We start from the raw sequence: 21,236 nt of genomic DNA, 5'->3' as shown, positions 1-21,236 counted from the left end.
ACATATCTACGATTACGGTTTTCTGCAAGGTCCGCAGCTCGTGGTCGTGCGGTAGCGTTCTCGCTTCCCGCGCCCGAGTTCGATTCCCGGCGGGGTCAGGGATTTTCTCTGCCTCGTGATGACTGGGTGTTGTGTGATGTCCTTAGGTTAGTTAGGTTTAAGTAGTTCTAAGTTCTAGGGGACTGATGACCATAGACGTTAAGTCCCATAGTACTCAGAGCCATTTTTTCAGCAAGGGGTAAGATACTATGATGAGATGCAATGAATGTGTTATTGGCTTAGCGTAATGAGTATGCCGGCACGGTAGCTCAGCGTGTTCGGCCAAAGGGTTTAGCTAGCCGCGGTAATGAAAAATGAAAAAACTGAGTGAACGGATCAACGAACAACCTGAACAAGTGTCATTGGACGTCCGCCACGAACAAATTCAACGAACAATATAGAACAAAATGAGATTTTTAAAAAAACTTAGCGTAACCGTACTGTATTGAGATGTTGTAGGGGCAGTGGTTCGCGTATTGACACTTCCAGATTTTTCTTTCCTAACATTCGCGTTTTTATTAGGCCCTGATATTTTATTATTAGTTTAATATAAGTATACTATAATATTTGATGATAGGTAAATATAAGTGCACCTTTTTTTGAGGGACGACTTTGTTCGATTGGCTTAACCTACAGGACAGCTCGCGCTAGTTGTATAAATATACACTCCTGGAAATTGAAATAAGAACACCGTGAATTCATTGTCCCAGGAAGGGGAAACTTTATTGACAAATTCCTGGGGTCAGATACATCACATGATCACACTGACAGAACCACAGGCACATAGACACAGGCAACAGAGCATGCACAATGTCGGCACTAGTACAGTGTATATCCACCTTTCGCAGCAATGCAGGCTGCTATTCTCCCATGGAGACGATCGTAGAGATGCTGGATGTAGTCCTGTGGAACGGCTTGCCATGCCATTTCCACCTGGCGCCTCAGTTGGACCAGCGTTCGTGCCGGACGTGCAGACCGCGTGAGACGACGCTTCATCCAGTCCCAAACATGCTCAATGGGGGACAGATCCGGAGATCTTGCTGGCCGGGGTAGTTGAATTACACCTTCTAGAGCACGTTGGGTGTCACGGGATACATGCGGACGTGCATTGTCCTGTTGGAACAGCAAGTTCCCTTGCCGGTCTAGGAATGGTAGAACGATGGGTTCGATGACGGTTTGGATGTACCGTGCACTATTCAGTGTCCCCTCGACGATCACCAGTGGTGTACGGCCAGTGTAGGAGATCGCTCCCCGCACCATGATGCCGGGTGTTGGCCCTGTGTGCCTCGGTCGTATGCAGTCCCGATTGTGGCGCTCACCTGCACGGCGCCAAACACGCATACGACCATCATTGGCACCAAGGCAGAAGCGACTCTCATCGCTGAAGACGACACGTCTCCATTCGTCCCTCCATTCACGCCTGTCGCGACACCACTGGAGGCGGGCTGCACGATGTTGGGGCGTGAGCGGAAGACGGCCTAACGGTGTGCGGGACCGTAGCCCAGCTTCATGGAGACGGTTGCGAATGGTCCTCGCCGATACCCCAGGAGCAACAGTGTCCCTAATTTGCTGGGAAGTGGCGTTTGGTCCCTTACGGCACTGCGTAGGATCCTACGGTCTTGGCGTGCATCCGTGCGTCGCTGCGGTCCGGTCCCAGGTCGACGGGCACGTGCACCTTCCGCCGACCACTGGCGACAACATCGATGTACTGTGGAGACCTCACGCCCCACGTGTTGAGCAATTCGGCGGTACGTCCACCCGGCCTCCCGCATGCCCGCTATACGCCCTCGCTCAAAGTCCGTCAACTGCACATACGGTTTACGTCCACGCTGTCGCGGCATGCTACCAGTGTTAAAGACTGCGATGGAGCTCCGTATGTCACGGCAAACTGGCTGACACTGACGGCGGCGGTGCACAAATGCTGCGCAGCTAGCGCCATTCGACGGCCAACACCGCGGTTCCTGGTGTGTCCGCTGTGCCGTGCGTGTGATCATTGCTTGTACAGCCCTCTCGCAATGTCCGGAGCAAGTATGGTGGGTCTGACACACCGGTGTCAATGTGTTCTTTTTTCCATTTCCAGGAGTGTATTTTGCTTCTTTTATGCTTTGTAATTCACATGTTGCAAAGATTCTGCTACTGGGTAGGAACAGTGATCAAGTAAGCCTGACCTTGGGGTTTTACAAAAATGTGGGAATGATGAAATAATGTTTATCTTATGCGGAGAACTATTCCAAATTTGTACCGCACTGTTTGTAATGGAACTTTTATAAGCCTGTGTCCTTATTGATTGGACATGGTACTTTCTGTTGTGTTGGCAGAAGAGCCAACACCGTGTTACCAGAGCAGGCCGAAATGCACGCGTTTTCGCTCACGCAGGCTGGCGTGAGGAGGGAAGAACAATATTGACGTGAGGTCTGGAACATGACAAGGAATTAGAATTCAGAAAGCGGACGGAAGCAGTTTGATACTTAACTTTAATCCATTAATGATGAACGTCGCTCTTGACGGTACATGATTCACAATATTATGTGTTCGGGATACGTAGTAACTGAATATGGCGCCTTGCTAGGTCGTAGCAAATGACGTAGCTGAAGGCTATGCTAAACTGTCGTCTCGGCAAATGAGAGCGTATGTAGACAGTGAACCATCGCTAGCAAAGTCGGCTGTACAACTGAGGCGAGTGCTAGGGAGTCTCTCTAGACTAGACCTGTCATGTGGCAGCGCTCGGTCTGCAATCACCGATAGTTGCGTCACGCGGGTCCGACGTATACTAACGGACCGCGGCCGATTTAAAGGCTACCACCTAGCAAATGTGGTGTTTGGCGGTGACACCACACTTTCCTTTTCGTGGACGATGGAGGAAATGTGCGTTTTAATAGAGTTAACATGGGAATTTTACGCGCGCCCGTTGAGTAAACAGTGTGATTTACGAACTAGAAGCATCCATCAACTGCCGCTGGAGTGCGTTGCGATCGCGTATACCACGTTGAGGCCGACTTAGGCCGGTATTACACTATCAAATTTCTTTGTCAAAGATTTGATCAAAGATGTGATCCAATATTCCGTCCAATATATTTGACAAAGATCTTTGACGTAGCGCTAGAAGGGGTATTACACTGTCATCAAATTTTTCGTCAAAGTTCAAGATGGCTGAAAACAACTTGTTATTAACCGCAGCAGTTGTACGTACCCCAATTGCATTGTGTGCACATGCGGAAAAGAAGTGGGGGAAAAATGGAACCATATATACGAGGTTGACAGTCTTAAAAGTCCTGGGATTACAACTTAATAAATTCAGTTGGTAGAAGCACACCACAGAACTGCAGAAACGCCTTAACAAATCTGTATTTGCAATTCGAGTGTTAGCAGACATAGGCAACATAAAAATGAAAAAGCTTGCATACTTTGCCTACTGTCATTCCATAATGGCATATGGGATAATATTTTGGGGTTAATCTTGAAGTCAAACAAAAGTTTTCAGAGTCCAAAAGCGTGTAATACGTATTATTTGTGGAGTAAATTCACAGACGTCCTACAGAAACCTCTTCAAAGAACTGGATATACTAACTACTGCCTCTCAGTATATTTACTTCTTAATGAAATTTGTCGTAAATAATATATCTCTTTTTCCAACAAACAACTCAGTTCATACATACAATACCAGGAACAAAAATGATCTGCACAAGGACTTAAAAGCACTTACTATAGTTCAAAAAGGGGTCCACTACTCAGGAACACTATCTTCAATAATTTGTCAGGAAACATAAAAAATTTAGTTAGAAATAAAGATCAGTTTAAAAGGAGCCCGAAAAACTTACTACTGGCCAACTCCTTCTAATCCATTGGCGAAATTTTTAATAGAAACCAATGGTGTACTGTATTTATTCATACTATTAGTATTCTTATTTCAGCTTAAAAAAAATTGACATGTTCCACATCCACGAGGATCTCCTCAGCACGGATCTATGGAACGAAAAACTAATCTAATCAGGGTGAAGCCGTGGGTTTTACGACGACACGATAAAAGCATTCAACAAAACTTGTTACGTGAGCTTACAGTGGATGACGTCTTGTTACGTGAGCTTACAGTGGATGACGTCAAGTCGTACATCAATTACTTAAGAATGGATGAGCATACATTTCTGTATGTGCTCAATGAAGTGTATCCTCATATCACAAAGCACAATATTCACTTAAGAACTGCTACATCTGGAGAAGACAGGCTCACTGTAACACTCCGATTCCTTGCTACAGGTGAGGGTTATGTTAGGTTAGGTCAGGTCAGGTCTCCAACCTTCTTAATCTGTTTTTGTATTCAGGGTGCCTCACGTTGTAAAGCGTCTCATCAGCTTCAGACATCTTTGTTAATTTTGTAGTTGTCGGCACACACAATTGTATTTACCCGCAATGGTTATAAAAACACTACAGACGGCAGAACGCTGCAGCGATGCTAGCGCTCCATGTGGTAACATGTCACATTGCTGTGAACAGAAGACAAGCGGTTTCTTTGATCAAATATACAGCGAGGCCCTAGATTTGATCAAATATTGGACGACATTTGACAAAGTCCCTATTACACTATCAAATATCTTTGACAAAGATATTGGACAAAGAAATTTGATAGTGTAATGCCGGCCTTACCGTATGCACAAGCCGCATCGTTCCTGAACGCTCAGCAGCACGTTGAACTTGGCACGCTGAACGTTGACGTTCGACAGCACGGTCCGTGTGCCGACGGCTTTAGCTGCTGCTTGCACAGAGACTAGCCGCCAGGGCGCCCCTTTAGACCGCAGCTTTTAGACTGCTGGGGCCTGGCCGGCGTGCAGACAACACGAGGCGCCGCCGCGCCGGCCTCCGGCAGGCCGGCAGAGGACGGCGCCAAGGTCACGTGACCGGCCGGCGCCGCGCGGCTTTCTGCGCCTCGGCCCCTTCCCCGTCAGAGGCGTGAGCTCAGCGCCGCCCGCCGGCCACTTTCCTTCCTGCTCTTCCTTTTCCCTTTCCTGCCGGCCTCAGGATCCGGCTGCGCTGGCGCCTCCGCGCCGATACGGCAGCGCGCCACAAGACGACCGACGCCGCGCCGCCGCCGCCGGCAGTGGCCGGGCTATTTATAGACGCGGCTGGTGGCGGCGGCGGCGGCGCCGGGGGCGGGGGGAGGGGAAGGGGGGCAGGGGGCAGCGCTGGCTGCGAAGGGGCGGCGCGCCTCGCTATTTCTACTCGCACGTCGCCCCAAACGCCGGCCTAGTGCTCCGCCCGTTTCGGAAGAGAATTTGCAGCCTTTACACTTTTCTGAGGAGCAGCTCGCCACATGTCACTACCTAGCCGCCCTTCTGTGCTAACCCTGCCCGCTACTGTAGTCCCCTGGTCCAGTGTCTGGGGCTATTCCTCATGTTGTGGCTTGAAACGTTCCTGCTCGTCCATCGTCTCGGAACTTCTGTAGCGTCTAGTGAAGTCCTGTAGCCGCTGCGGTCACGGCCCGTCAATTCCTAACGCCGTACGGAGTGGTGCGCGAGACAATACACGCAACGTATTTCTGTGTAGACTTCATCCCAAACGTTTGTTAGCTGACCTGGGTGATTTCAGCTCCTTCTACACCTAAAGTCAACTGACTCGCTTGGACCCGCGAGCCAGGATTAAAACAATACCTTTCAGGAAACGATACTACAGTGCCTGTGTTATTCCGAATTATGATGTAACGCTCGTTCGGACATGCAGCGATCCTCAAGTACAATGTCTCCCTTATAGGGCAATATACCGGGTGATCAAAAAGTCAGTATAAATTTGAAAACTGCATAAATCACGGAATAATGTAGATAGATAGGTACAAATTGACACACATGCTTGGAATGACATGGGGTTTTATCAGAACCAAAAAAATACAAAAGCTCAAAAAATGTCCGACAGATGGCGCTTCATCTGATCATAATAGCAATAATTAGCATAACAAAGTAAGACAAAGCAAAGATGATGTTCTTTACAGGAAATGCTCAATATGTCCACCATCATTCCTCAACAATATCTGTAGTCGAGGAATAATGTTGTGAACAGCACTGTAAAGCATGTCCGTAGTCATGGTGAGGCATTGGCGTCGGATGTTGTCTTTCAGCATCCCTAGAGATGATGTCGGTCGATCACGATACACTAGCGACTTCAGGTAACCCCAAAGCCAATAATCGCACGGACTGAGGTCTGGGGACCTGGGAGGCCAAGCATGACGAAAGTGGCGGCTGAGCACACGATCATCACCAAACGACGCGCGCAAGAGATCTTTCACGCGTCTAGCAATATGGGGTGGTTCTAATAAAGCCCCATGCCATTCTAAGCATGTACGTCAATTTGTACCTCTCTACCTACATTATTCCGTGGTTTATTAAGTTTCCAAATTTATGCTGACTTTTTGATCACCCAGTACACAATGGTTGTACGAGTACGGCTAGTAGACACATGGCTGACGGCATATGGAAGGTTATGTCTGACCGCGAGTCGTGTTTGGATAGCCAAATGGGAAGCCGACCACTCCCGATAAGCGGGAAATCCAGGTTTGAGTCCCTGTCCAGCACAAGCTTTCATTGTCGTCATTCCATTATACAGCTGATGGATGTCCATATTCTAAACCGCGGGTGCATTTTGTTCCGGCGGAACGACAAGTTCCGGCACGAAGACGAAGAACGCAACAGCAGAGAAGACTGAGACGACGTCAGCCAATAGTTCGCTGACTAGGACGGCACCACGACAGGAGCGGCCTCTACACGAAGAGAATATAAGCGCCGTTCCGGCCAGCTTCGGCCGGACAGTAGAAGGACACTGGTAGAGCTGTTACTTGTGATCCATATCCATTACCTGCACGGACATTCTATAAAACGAAAGACATTGATTATTTGCATGTCGCCAATAGCTTGCGACACGACATTGAAAATGAAAGTTACGTATTCTCAACCATTAATGTGCTTTGCGTAAATTGTTTTATAGCTACCCGAGAAAGCAGCATCCTTTAGGCATCCTAGAAGAAACGTGTGTACAGGACCCCACAGGCCGGCCGCTGTGGTTGAACCATTTTTTTTGGGAAAAAGTCGGTAGCGCTCAAGACTTGTATCAGTGGATTGCTGGTTCGATTCTCGTTTTGGTCTTATTTATCTCGTCTTTCCTCCGATCAGTTACAACACCTACATCATTTAAAAATAGAATACATCATCCAATATATGCTAACTGCCACATGTCCGTCTTTTTTTATGAAAACTACATGTCTTCTTGTTTCCATTTACATACCGCACACAAAAATCGAGTTTTCACTGCAAACATAAATTTCTAATTACTTATCTTTTAATAAAGATTGTCTAAATTTAAAAAAATTACAACAAAAAAATGGTTCAAATGGCTCTGAGCACTATGGGACTTAACATCTATGGTCATCAGTCCCCTAGTCACTTAGAACTACTTAAACCTAACTAACCTAAGGACATCACACAACACCCAGTCATCACGAGGCAGAGAAAATCCCTGACCCCGCCGGGAATCGAACCCGGGAACCCGGGCGCGGGAAGCGAGAAAAAATATTACAAACTACATTTTTTATAACTTCGTATATTTTACGATTCATGGAATGCTCACAGAACATACACCTTTATTTACTATCAAAAACACTCTTGATCACAATTTATTTATTACGGTGACCGGTTTCGACCACCAATGTGGTCATCTTCAGACCAATGAGTAAGGACCTCCTTCTGATGGTAAATCACTAGTTATTTACCACCAGGTAATGTAATTTACTTGCAGACCTAATTTTTCGGCGCTAGGATTCAGACTGTCCTTTAAAATGTTGATAAACTTGTGGTGATCCGTTGTACCTTCTGTGAAATATAATTTTCCAGAATCTGCAGCACTCAAACAGCCCTACCCCATTAGGGAGCCACCACTGAGTTTAACCTCTGGCACAAGATTGCGTGACAACATCTCCGCAATCTCCTTGCGCCACACCATTCGCCTGCCATCCGACCCGAATGCGTTATATTTACTCTCATCAGAAAATATTACTCTATTCCAGAAGTCTTCCTTTTTGAATCTGTGTTCTACCGCAAAATGAAGTCGTTTCTTTCGATTTCGTTCACTGACCAAAAATTTCTTGCGCGCTACCCGGCCGTGATACCCATTCGTTTTGAAGGTATTTGTGTTGGCACATACCTTCTTTCCGCTAGCCTCTAACACCCCAGCCAACTTAGGAGCGCTGATTTTAGGTTTCTTCTCCATTTCCCTCGTGACACGCCTGCATCAGTCAAAGTGTGGGGGCATCCGGTACGTGGTTGGTTTCTTATTGATTTTGTTGCGCAAAATCGACCTATTTTCGACTGAACCGCCGACTTCCGTCTACCGACTACTTTAGCAATCTCCTAAAGAAGATTTGCACTCATCATGTAAGCGCAGAATAAGTTTCCTTTGGATCAGCGTGGTCTCACTACCCTTACGGCCCATGGCGCTAATTGCACTGAACCCGCGCCTTTCAGAACCAAAACAGGCGATAGAGTGTGGCCGGCCGGAGTGGCCGAGCGGTTCTAGGCGCTACAGTCTGGAACCGCGCGACCGCTACGGTCGCAGGTTCGAATCCTGCCTCAGGCATGGATGTGTGTGATGTCCTTAAGTTAGTTAGGTTTAAGTAGTTTTAAGTTCTAGGGGACGACCTCAGAAGTTAAGTCCCATGGTGCTCAGAGCCATTTTTTTGATTTTGTCAAATTTTTTACAGTTGCATCTAGCTCTTTGGCAGACTGACATGTGGTGTCTGAACTTCACTTTCCGTAAATATCAATTATTACTAAAATCCGGTTGGCGTGTAGTCTCCTTTTTACATTTCGGCAGCTTCGAATAATTACTTAAGGTACAGACCTTTCAGCAAATCAGAACCTGGAACATGATGTAGATGTTTTCACTGGCCATTTAGTGCTTCTGTAACATCTTTGGAAGTCTGCCACAGATGCTGGAAAACACGACCGCAGTGGGGAAATTATTCGCCCTTAAAATCAATCTAGTCAGCTCCGACCTCCACCTATTTAGGAGGATTAGGGAAAGACCGGACCATCAACCTGTAACGGGTCATTTACGGGCGGCGACCGTCGGCAAGTGCCGACCGCTTCTGTGGGTGACAGCGCCGGTTTGCCATTGTCCGCGGGACAGCGGCTATTCTCCAGCCTGAAGGTAAACGGAGTGTGGTTTCCCGTAATCCGTCTGAAGGGTGGTGGCGTGGCCCGACTAGGTCGAGGGTTTTTCCCACTGAATGGCCGGCGTCTCAAAGTTCCCTTTGGCAAACAACTTCTGATTGTGTCGACAAGAAGCGGCACTTTACAGATGCATTCTGAACGCTAGCAGGAAACGGCCAATGGCAGTGACTATTTTCTACTCAGGAGGCTGAAATGTCGGCATGTGAAAATAGTGTCCTGGAGCTGTGAGCAGCTCACGGAATCGAGGAATCTGTCGGTGGCCCTGACAGGGTGTAGGAGGCGAGTTTGAGTCCTCTGGGGTGGAGTTGGTGTGGATGCGTACTGCGGAAGTTTGTAGTCAGTGGCCACTAAGGTTGTTTTCGTATACGCGAGGATCAGAAAGTGTTCAGAAGTGCGTTCACTTTCGCGCGCGTGCGAAACGACTTGATCCATTGTTGGTTTTCGGGTGAGCGTACACGGACTTTTTTGAATTTGGTCATGTGACATCCGTTGGAGTTCGTTGTTCCCGTCACTCAGTTTTTTCATTACAGAGACCAGCCGGCTCTCTGACTGAACACGCTCAGATGCCGTGCCGGCTCTTTTTTCTTTTAATGTGTGCGCGACCAGGATTGGAACCTGAGACCTCCTGTTTACTAGGCAGGCGATCTACCGTCTCCCCCCTTTTTCAAAAAAATCTCATTTTGTTCGTTGTATTTGTTCGGGGCGGACGTCCCATGCCGCTTATTGAAGTTTATCGTTGACCGATTCACTCAGTTTTTTGTTTAACTACAGAGGGCAGTTTTCCCTCTGACCGAACACGCTGAGCTACCGTGCCCGCTCCTGTTTATTACGCAGATGCGCTAACCATTACGCCACTCATGCATATTGGCTTTGCACAGCTTCCTGCTCAATCCAGGTTTCCCGCTTACGCCTCAACCAACTTCGTATTCCTCCTAAGCTCGCTTTGCAGCAGCTCTCTGACTGCGGAAGTCGCACCACAGCATCGAACGATCCAGTAGATCATGGCTGAAACCGTGGTATGTGTGCTTTAAGTAATAATAATAAAATCAATTAAAACCCTATGGTTCGATGGCCGAGCGATTCTAAACGCTACAGTCTGGAATCGCGCGACCGCTACGGTCGCAGGTTCGAATCCTGCCTCGGACATGGATGTGTGTGATGTCCTTAGGTTAGTTAGCTTTAAGTAGTTCTAAGTTCTAGGGACTGACGACCACAACAGTTAAGTCCCATAGTGCTCAGAGCCATTTGAACCATTTGCTAGAAGTGAGGCCGCGCACGGTTGACTGCAGTGTGTGCCGTGGGTCAGCGTTATGGTTCGATCACTGCGCGCAGAATTTCGGCACGTTCAGATGGTGGACGAATACATTGTGAACTAGCTCTTGTATTACATTTTCTATTTTGTTAACCGTGCTGTCGATTTTGATGTATTTCTCTCCTTGCTTTTCAACAAAAATGAGTTACCGAGGTACTTCTCACATGACTGGCTCTTTAGATTTTGTATACATTTCTTTTCATGTTACAAACACTTTGTTTCCTAAAAGATATGCAGCTAGACGAATAGACAGATTAAGCAGCGGTGAGGATTTCATGGTACCCGTCTACGTCTACATTTATACTCCGGAAGCCATCCAACGGTGTATGGCGGAGGGCACTTTACGTGCCACAGTCATTACCTCCCTTTCCTGTTCCAGTCGCGTATGGTCCGCGGGAAGAACAACTGCCGGAAAGTCTCCGTGCGCGCTCGAATCTCTCTAATTTTACATTCGTGATCTCCTCGGGAGGTATAAGTAGGGGGAAGCAATGTATTCGATACCTCATCCAGAAACGCACCCTCTCGAAACCTGGACAGCAAGCTACACCGCGATGCAGAGCGCCTCTCTTGCAGAGTCTGCCACTTGAGTTTGCTAAACATCTCCGTAACACTATCACGCTTACCAAATAACCCTGTGACGAAACGCGCCGCTATTCTTCGGATCTTCTCTATCTCCTCTGTCAACCCGACCTGGTACGGATCCCACACTGATGAGCAATACTCAAGTATAGGTCGAACGAGTGTTTTGTAAGCCAAAAAATGGTTCAAATGGCTCTGAGCACTATGGGACTTAACATCTATTGTCATCAGTCCCCTAGAACTTGGAACTACCTAAACCTAACTAAGGACATCACACAACACCCAGTCATCACGAGGCAGAGAAAATCCCTGACCCCGCCGGGAATCGAACCCGGGAACCCGGGCGTGGGAAGCGAGAACGCTACCGCACGACCACGAGCTGCGGACGTTTGTAAGCCACCTCCTTTGTTGATGGACTACACTTTCTAAGGACTCTCTCAATGAATCTCAACCTGGCACCCGCCTTACCAACAATTAATTTTATATCATTCCACTTCAAATCGTTCCGTACGCATCCTCCCAGATATTTTACAGAAGTAACTGCTACCAGTGTTTGTTCCGCTATCATATAATCATACAATAAAGGATCCTTCTTCCTATGTATTCGCAGTACATTACATTTGTCTATGTTAAGGGACAGTTGCCACTCCCTGCACAATGTGCCTATCCGCTGCAGATCTTCCTGCATTTCGCTGCAATTTTCTAATGCTGCAACTTCTCTGTATCCGCGAAAAGCCGCATGGAACTTCCGACACTATCTACTAGGTCATTTATACAGGGTGTTCCAAAAAGGTACGACCAAACTTTCAGGAAACATTCCTCACACACAAAGAAAGAAACTATGTTATGTGGACATGTGTTCGGAAACGCTTACTTTCCATGTTAGAGCTCATTTTACTACATCTCTTCAAATCACATTAATCATGGAATGGAAACACACAGCAACTGAACGTACCAGCGTGACTCCAAACACTTTGTTACAGGACATGCTCAAAATGTCCTCCGTTAGCGAGGATACATGCATCCACCCTCCGTCGCATGGAATCCCTGATGCGCTGATGCAGCCCTGGAGAATGGCGTATTGTATCACAGCCCTCCACAATACGAGCACGAAGAGTCTCTACATTTGGTACCGGGATTGCGTAGACAAGAGGTTTCAAATGCCCCCATAAATGAAAGTCAAGAGGGTTGAGGTCAGGAGAGCGTGGAGGCCACGGAATTGGTCCGCCTCTACCAGTCCATCGGTCACCGAATCTGTTGTTGAGAAGCGTACGAACACTTCGACTGAAACATGCAGGAGCTCCATCGTGCATGAACCACATGTTGTGTCGTACTTGTAAAGGCACATGTTCCAGCAAAAATGGTTCAAATGGCTCTGAGCACTATGGGACTCAACTGCTGTGGTCATTAGTCCCCTAGAACTTAGAACTACTTAAACCTAACTAACCTAAGGACATCACACACATCCATGCCCGAGGCAGGATTCGAACCTGCGACCGTAGCAGTCGCACGGTTCCGGACTGCGCGCCTAGAACCGCGAGACCATCGCGGCCAGCCATGTTCTAGCAGCACAGGTAGAGTATCCCCTATGAAATCATGATAACGTGCTCCATTGAGCGTAGGTGGAAGAACATGAGGCCCAATCCATCACCAACAATGCCTGCCCAAACGTTCACAGAAAATCTGTGTTGATGACGTGATTGCACAATTGCGTGCGGATTCTCGTCAGCCCACACATGTTGATTGTGAAAATTTACAATTTGATCACGTCGGAATGAAGCCTCATCCGTAAAGAGAACATTTGCACTGAAATCAGGATTGACACATTGCTGGATGAACCATTCGCAGAATTGTACCCGTGGAGGCCAATCAGCTCCTGATAGTGCCTGCACACGCTGTACATGGTACGGAAACAACTGGTTCTCCCGTAGCACTCTCCATACAGTGACGTGGTCAACGTTACCTTGTACAGCAGCAACTTCTCTGACGCTGACATTAGGGTTATCGTTAACTGCACGAAGAATTGCCTCGTCCATTGCAGGTGTCATCGTTCTAGGTCTTCCTCAGTCGCGAGTCATAGGCTGGAATGTTCCGTGCTCCCTAAGACGCTCATCAATTGCTTCGAACGTCTTCCTGTCGGGACACCTTCGTTCTGGAAATCTGTCTCGATACAAACGTACCGCGCCACGGCTATTGCCCAGTGCTAATCCATACATGAAATGGGCATCTGCCAAATCCGCATTTGTAAACATTGCACTGACTGCAAAACCACGTTCGTGATGAACACTAACCTGTTGATGCTACGTACTGATGTGCTTGATGCTAGTACTGTAGAGCAATGAGTCGCATGTCAACAGAAGCACCGAAGTCAACATTACCCTCCTTCAATTGGGCCAACTGGCGGTGAATCGAGGAAGTACAGTACATACTGACGAAACTAAAATGAGCTCTAACATGGAAATTAAGTGTTTCCTGACACATGCCCACATAACATCTTTTCTTTGCTTGCGTGTGAGGAATGTTTCCTGAAGGTTTGGCCGTACCTTTTTGTAACACCCTGTATATTGTGAAAAGCAATGGTCCCATAACACTCCCCTGTGGCACGCCAGAGGACACTTTCACGTCTGTAGACGTCTCTCCATCGAGAACAACATGCTGTGTTCTGTTTGCTAAAAACTCTTCAATCCAGCCACACAGCTGGTCTGATATTCCGTATGCTCTTACATAGTTCATCAGGCGACAGTCCGGAACGACGGCAAGGGCCGGGTACCGCACGAAGTTCCAGAACGCGACTGATGTCTTGCTCGGCGATTTCCTCCTAGTAACAGGCTGGAGGAAGAGACGGGACAAGACGGCGCGCGTCAGTGAGTGCTCGGCCGGACCGAAAAAGGGCATCAGTCTGTGAGGAGCGGCAGGGCTGGCTGCTCCACTCCAGCCAGTGTTTGCACGCCGCGTTGGGGGGAAGGTCACAGATAAGGGGACCCTTATCGACCGACAACTGAATCTGGCCGAGGCAAAAACAGCCAAGCCGCGATGCCGCCGCCGCCGCCGCAATCTCGGCCCATTTCAATTAATTTCGGCCGCGCGCCCGCGTTCAACTGGTGGCATTGTTCCAGGCGTGACGGACGAGCCAACCCCGCGTGGCCACAGCCGATCGTCGCCGCCGCCCCCGCAGTCTCCCTCGGATGCAGCGTTCAAAACGCCGTAGGTGAATACCCTGGCAGCTCCACAATCATACTACACCGAGGTCGCAAACGGGATACGCACATATCCAAATGACGGTACTATCGCCTACACAAGCTACACTACTGGCCATTAAAATTGCTACACCACGAAGATGACGTGCTACAGGCGCGAAATTTAACCGACAGGAACAAGATGCTGTCATATGCAAATGATTAGCTTTTCAGAGTATTCACACAAGGTTGGCGCCGGTGGCGACACCTACAACGTGCTGACATGAGGGAAGTTTCCAACCGATTTCTCATACACAAACTTTTGTGACGGCCTTCGTAGCGACAACACTTCGCTGTAGAAACGGCCTACGAAGTCACCGCCACACTTTTAATAGCGGACCGACCGGACCGCTGGAACAGTGAACAGAAAGATGTAACCCAAACACTCGGATTAAATGAAAGTCGGTACTTATCTTTATTAACGACGATACAGAACACAGTGGTGAACATGGTCTACAGAAATCTGTCTAGTTCGAGTCGGAGCGGCTTGGTCAGCGTCGGCTGACGACAAACAACAACTCTGCTGCGATGAACACACAACTGACTAGCAGGTACACAATTCGGTGGCGAGTATACAACTGAGCGGCGAATCCAGAACTGTTCTAGCGCTCGCGACTCCAGCGCTTAAGAAGCCAGAAGCCAGCGGTGGCGCGCGCAGACTTGCGGCGATTTCCTGTCTCGCTGGCGCTGCTTATGCGGACGGCGTCCGGACTTTGATGCTGCCAACCTTTTTGGCAGCGGGCTCGGTTGGCATTACTGGCTAGGATATAACACAAACAGCAGCTGACCGGCGTTGCCTGGTGAAACGTTGTTGCGATGCCTCGTGTAAGGAGGAGAATTGCGTACCATCCAGTTTCCGACTTTGATAAAGGTCAGATTGTAGCCTATCGCGATTGCCATTTATCGTATCGCGACATTGCTGCTCGCGTCGGTCGAGATCTAATGACAGTTAGCACAATATGGGATCGGTGGGTTCAGGAGGGTAATACGGAACGCCGTGCAGTCGAGATGACAGGCATCTTATCCGTACGGCTGTAAAGGATCGTGCAGTCATGTCTCGATCCCTGAGTCAACGTTTGCAAGACAACAAGCATCTGCACGAACAGATCGACGACGTTTGCAGCAGCATAGACTATCAGCTCGGAGACCACGGCTGCGGTTACGCTTGACGCTGCATCACAGACAGGAGCGCTTGCGATGGTGTACTCAACGACGAACCTCGGTGCACGAATGGCAAAACGTCATTTTTTCGGATGAATACAGGTTCTGTTTATAGCATCATGATGGTCGCATCCGTGTGTGGCGACATCGCGGTGAACGCACATCGGAAGCGTGTATTCGTCATCGCCATACTGGCGTATCACCCGGCGTGATGGTATGGGGTGCCACTGGTTACACGTCTCGGTCACCTCTTGTTCGCATTGACGGCACTTTGAACAGTGGACGTTACATTTCAGATGTGTTACGACCCGTGGCTCTACCCTTCATTCGATCCCTGCGAAACCCTATACTTCAGCAGGATAATGCACGGCCGCATATTGCAGGTCCTGTACGGGCCTTTCTGGATACAGAAAATGTGCTACTTCTGCCCTGGCCAGCACATTCTCCAGATCTCTCATCAATTGAAAATGTCTGGTCAATGGCGGCCGAGCAACTGGCTCGTCACAATACGCCAGTCACTACTCTTGATGACCTGTGGTATCGTGTTGAAGCTGCATGGGCAGGTGTACCTGTATACGCCATCCAAGCTCTGACTCAATGCCCAGGCGTATCAAGGCCGTTCTTACGGCCAGAGGTGGTTGTTCTGGTTACTGATTTCTCAGGATCTATGCACCCAAATTGCGTGATAATGTAATCACATGTCAGTTCGAGTACAATATATTTGTCCAATGAATACTCGTTTATCATCTGTATTTCTTCTCGGTTTAGCACTTTAAATGGGCAGTAGTCTATATTATTGCCTTCGCTTACGAATTTTGAGGTATGTTTAGTAGACTACGCCATTCGACGTTGGTTGAAAAGCACAGCACATCTGCCCTGAGACTTCATAGTATCGCGACTCAGAAGTAGAGTGTTCGTTCTTCATGGAACGCTAGCTGATCGCTGAGAATCATCTTCCAAGTGTTCCTGGAAGCGGTATCTGCACCTACTGATAACAGTAGCAGCGGCGATGGTGGTGATACGGAGTGTTGGACGATCTTATTTAGTGCACCTTGACAGATTACGATACTCTTGAAACCTTTGAGTCCTCGTTACAAGAAAAACAGTTTTCAATAACAGTCTAAAAATAGAGGTGCCTTCGAGTCATTCACCACCTTAAAGAGCTCGCAGATAATGACGTTTACATCAGCTGTGATTGAGAGCACATCTTTACCCCAAGCCTGTGGCAGCGTAGGACAGTAACTTCTGCAATGCGCTCGAGTCACAAAATATTATGTGCTGGCAGCCATCGTATGAATTGCTGGCCAATGGCAGAGTAAAAATAATTTTTCCTTAGCCACTTTGCTCAACTGTTGTCAAAATTCAGTTTCTTGCGCGACCGATGAGGGTTCTTCAACTAACGGGACGATAGAAGCTAGGTTAGTACCGCGGGATTCGCAGCCTCGGTGCTCTAAAGCAGCAAGAGACCCGCGGCAGCACGCCACGGGAACAGCTGATTAGGGAGTTCTCTGGAAATTTCTCGACCCCTCCACTGCGCAGCGGCGCCCGAGCCGCAGTGTAAACAAAAGCGTTCTGCGAAGCGCAGATAAGGCGTCGCGCCGTGCTGTGCTGTGTACTCACCTTCAGGTCTAAGCTTCTCTTTGGGGAACCTGCAGTACGGGGGAGGAGGTGACTCTGCAACAAAAGAACAGACAGGGCCGGTTATTGCGGACAGCACACCAGCGTATCGATCGTTACACACAACAAAAATGAAACAGACTGCAAAGAGGTTAGTAGACAGCTAGGTGCAGAAATTACCAAGAAATGACTGCAGACATACTGATAATGCCGAAGGTGCTCGGCGCGAAACATGATCACGCTGATAAAATACCATATTTCTCGATAAAGTACTCAACCACCATAATGTGAGTTATTCGCAATTGTGACGTCCTGTAAAAAACGAGATAAGTTAAGAAATGTGTGTATGAGAAGACACTGCATGTTCCAGGGGCCCCACATAATGTACAGCTACACTCTGATCACTCAAGTGTGCGCCAGAGAGTACTATTTATCCTTAAGCTAGTGCTTAATTACAGTTTAACGTCGTTTCGATGATGAAATCATTCAGAGTTCGTATGGGGAAGGAAATAGACAGTGCTTTTTTCAAATGAAACATCTGAGTATCTGTCTCACTTGATTTACAAAAAACCACAGACAACTTAGTACAGGTAGGCAGTTCCCGAATGACAGCCTCGTGCTCAGGGCTGGTTCGAGAACATTTTTTCATACAAACGACTTATCATTTGGTGCCCCCTCCCGCTTCATTTCTCTCTTACATTTCAATCCATGTCAGTTTATGTGCAAATGTCAGCTTGGTGCCCCAACCGGCCACTACTAATTGTGATACGTCCTGTATAGAAATTTTACAGCTGTGTCGCCCTATTGAATCACTTTCAGCTTGGCGAAACAAGTCGCCTTCCATCTCTTGGTGTGTGTGTGTGTGTGTGTGTGTGTGTGTGTGTGTGTGTGTGTGTGTGTATGAGAGAGAGAGAGAGAGAGAGAGAGCACGTCTGTGGGAGAGAGAGAGTTGGGGTAGGAAGGAAAAAATTAATAAGAGGGAAAGAAAGTAAGCAAATAAGAGAGAAAAAGTAGAAAAAAGAGGGAAGAGAAGAGGGAAAGAAAGTATGAAAAGTAGGGAGGAAGAAAGTAATAAAAGAAGAGGAAAGAAAGTAACAAAAGGAGGGGGAAGGGAAGTAAAAAAAGGATGGGAAGAAAGTAATGAAAAAGAGCAGAAGAATGGAAAGAAAGTGATGGGAAGGAAGTAATAAAAACGAGGTGAACATAATAAGAAAAAAGAGGCAAAGAAAATACGAAAAAAGAGATGAAGGAAGTAGGAAAAAAGACATGAAAATGTGAGAAAAAGAGGCGAAGACAGTAAGGAAACAGGAGGTAAAGAAAGTAAGAGAAAAAAGGTAAAGAAAGTAAGAGAAGACGAAATTAAAGTAAGAGAAAAAGAGGAAACGGAAGTAAGAGAAAGAGAGGAAAGTAAGAGAAAACGAGAAAATGATAGTAAGAAAAGAAGAGAGAATGAAAGTAAGAAAAGAAGAAGAAGGGAAGAAATAAGAAAAGAAGAGGGGGAAGAACAGAAGAAAATAAGAAGGGAAGAAAGTAAGAAAGAGAGGGAAAGTGGAAAGAAAGTAAGAAAAAGAGGGGAAGAATGTAAGGAAAAAAGAGTAAAAAAAAGTAAGAAAAGAGCAGAGAAAGAAGATGGCATAGATAAAGCAGCAGCAACATTTCTGGAGCTAAAAGAAAAGTTCGTAATTACAGTAATAAGTGACAGAACAAAGTACTATTGACAAAAGAACTTTTAAAACCATGCATGAGCACAGAGGAGGAAAAGTTGATGCTGGCACAATCGAAGTTCTTATGAACCACAAGGACTGGGTTACTTCTTAGTTCTAATTTAACTGCTTTTGAGAGTTCATTAAAATGAACAACGATGTATGCTTGATAACTAATATTTCCGCTGAAAGATGTCGGTGGAGTTAACTTTGTGTTCACAGTAAGAGCAGTACCTGCGTACATACTCGTAAAGTAAAATATACAGTTAATAAAAGTTTTTTTTGGTATGGTACTCGTATGTCGGCAATAATTATACTTTTGCTATCGGGACCGACGACCTCGATGTTTGGTCCCCTCCCTCAAATCAACCGTCCGAGCAATCTTTTGCTATGGAAAGCTTTAGACAAATCAAATGGTTCAAATGGCTCTAAGCATTATGGGACTTAACATCTGAGGTCATCAGTCCCCTAGACTTAGAACTACTTAAACCTAACTAACCTAAGGACATCACACACATCCATTCCCGAGGCAGATTCGAACCTGCGACCGTAGTAGTTGCGCGGTTCCGGACTGTAGGTCCTAGAACCGCTCGGCCACCACGGCTGTTAAATGACAGGATAACGAACCTTAATTTTCTGCAAATGTGTATACGAAACATGGTTGTACGGTTGATAAACCGAAAACCAGTAAGGAATCACTAAATATGCCTAAGAACAGAGCAGGCCAGGAATCGCGGGGAATTATTCTTGCCGGCCGGCAGCAGAGGCACTGACGTCGACGCGCGGCGTTGCGTAACGCGGAGAGTGCCAGTGCGTGCGTGTGCGTCCGAAGAGCGGCCAGTTGCTGACGGCGGGAGCAGAACCGAACAGGTGCCCCCACGTCACCGCCGTCGGCGCTATTTTTAATGCCGCCGGAACCCGTTCCGCGGCGCCCGGAGAAATAATAAAAATAAAGAGCCGGCCGGGCGGGCAGAAAAAAGCAAGGAAAAGTAAACGAAAGGAGGAAAAAAGGAAGGCACGGCTGAGGGGAGGGGAATCGGCTCTGCAGCGGGAGGGCGCACGCAGCCGCGATTCACTGGCCGACCCCAGCACGCTGGGATGAGGTCGCAGTTGCGCGCAGGCCGAGAACGCAGCTCCGCTTCGCAGGTACAGCTGCCTCCAACCCGCGAAGCAGGGAAAGTAGTCTGTCTCCGCACGCCGTTAGCTACTCTCGAATAGCTCAGTCGCAAAAAATTCTGGTAAGGTCTTATGGGACCAAACTGCTGAGGTCATCGGTACCTAAGACTCGAACCTCCCATGGGCACGGGCGAGGGGGGAGGGAGGGGGGGGGGAGGCGGACGGACCTGACGACATGGCGTCCCAATTAGTTACATTATTGAATAAAAATTATTTTCTTTTTGTCCAACAACACAATTCATGGCGATGGGTTTTCCATTTTCCATTGTAAAGTATATGAGTAGAAACATTGCCTTTTTAATCAGAATAACAAAGTCAATTGCGAAACATTCAATTTTTATACTTATAATAATTATAAACAAGAACCGCAGTGGTAATCATCGTAAAAACAAACAAAGCAATAATTTTTGCGACATCTTGCGCAACATATAAAAGCGGATTTTTTACAATCACAGGGCGTTTGCAATAAATCTGTACAAAAACATGCCCTATTAACATTTACGAAAATGTTTCGACTTTCTGACAATTTTGAGGCAAACCAGGCATATTGGCTCTGAGCACTATGGGACTCAACTTCTGAGGTCATCAGTCCCCTAGAACTTAGAACTACTTAAACCTAACTAACCTAAGGACACCATACACATCCATGCCCGAGGCGGGATTCGAACCTGCAACCGTAGCGGTCGCGCGGTTCCAGACTGTAGCGCCTAGAGCCGCTCGGCCACTTCGGCCGGCCCAGGCATATTAAATCATGTCTCGGAATATTGGTGACGATAATTCATGGTGAATTATAGAATGGATTTTTATACAATCTTCCCGGGAATTAATTTCACAACTCTCCTGCAACAATGCAAGCAACAGAAGAAAAAAGAAGTGCAAGAGGAGGAATCTAATCCGAGACCTCTGGCGCAAGGGTCCGAGCACTAACATTTTATACTAACAAATTTTGGATCGATTTTTCCCGGGATTTTCCGGGTAGTGCATTCTAATATTTTAACTACGTGAGGTGTTAGGGGTCCTCATTCAGCACACAAAATTGCAGACAAATCCCCGACGCCGCGGTCGTGCCGTCTCCTTGTCAGTCGGAAAGAATGTTGCTGGCGAGAGGCGATGTTCCGTGTTGAGTCCCTGCCCGGCAAAGTTTTAATCTGCCATGAAATTTCAACTCTTGAACGGAAAGAACTGGAGGGATACGCCTAACCATATC

The 21,236-nt window shown here is 47.4% G+C and overlaps 1 protein-coding gene across 1 annotated transcript in view; it reads right to left on the bottom strand.

Moving 5' to 3' along the window:
* Window positions 1-21,236, bottom strand: part of LOC126214966 (mothers against decapentaplegic homolog 6) — a 267,734-nt gene that overhangs the window by 121,642 nt on the left and 124,856 nt on the right. The window contains exon 2 of the mRNA XM_049941600.1: window positions 17,154-17,207. Coding sequence (XP_049797557.1) covers window positions 17,154-17,207 — 54 coding nt within the window. The remainder of the gene's footprint in view (window positions 1-17,153; window positions 17,208-21,236) is intronic.

This window comes from Schistocerca nitens, chromosome 12, assembly GCF_023898315.1.
Source record: "Schistocerca nitens isolate TAMUIC-IGC-003100 chromosome 12, iqSchNite1.1, whole genome shotgun sequence".
NCBI classification, from domain to species: Eukaryota; Metazoa; Arthropoda; class Insecta; order Orthoptera; family Acrididae; genus Schistocerca; species Schistocerca nitens.
This window is presented reverse-complemented; position numbering and strand designations above follow the sequence as displayed.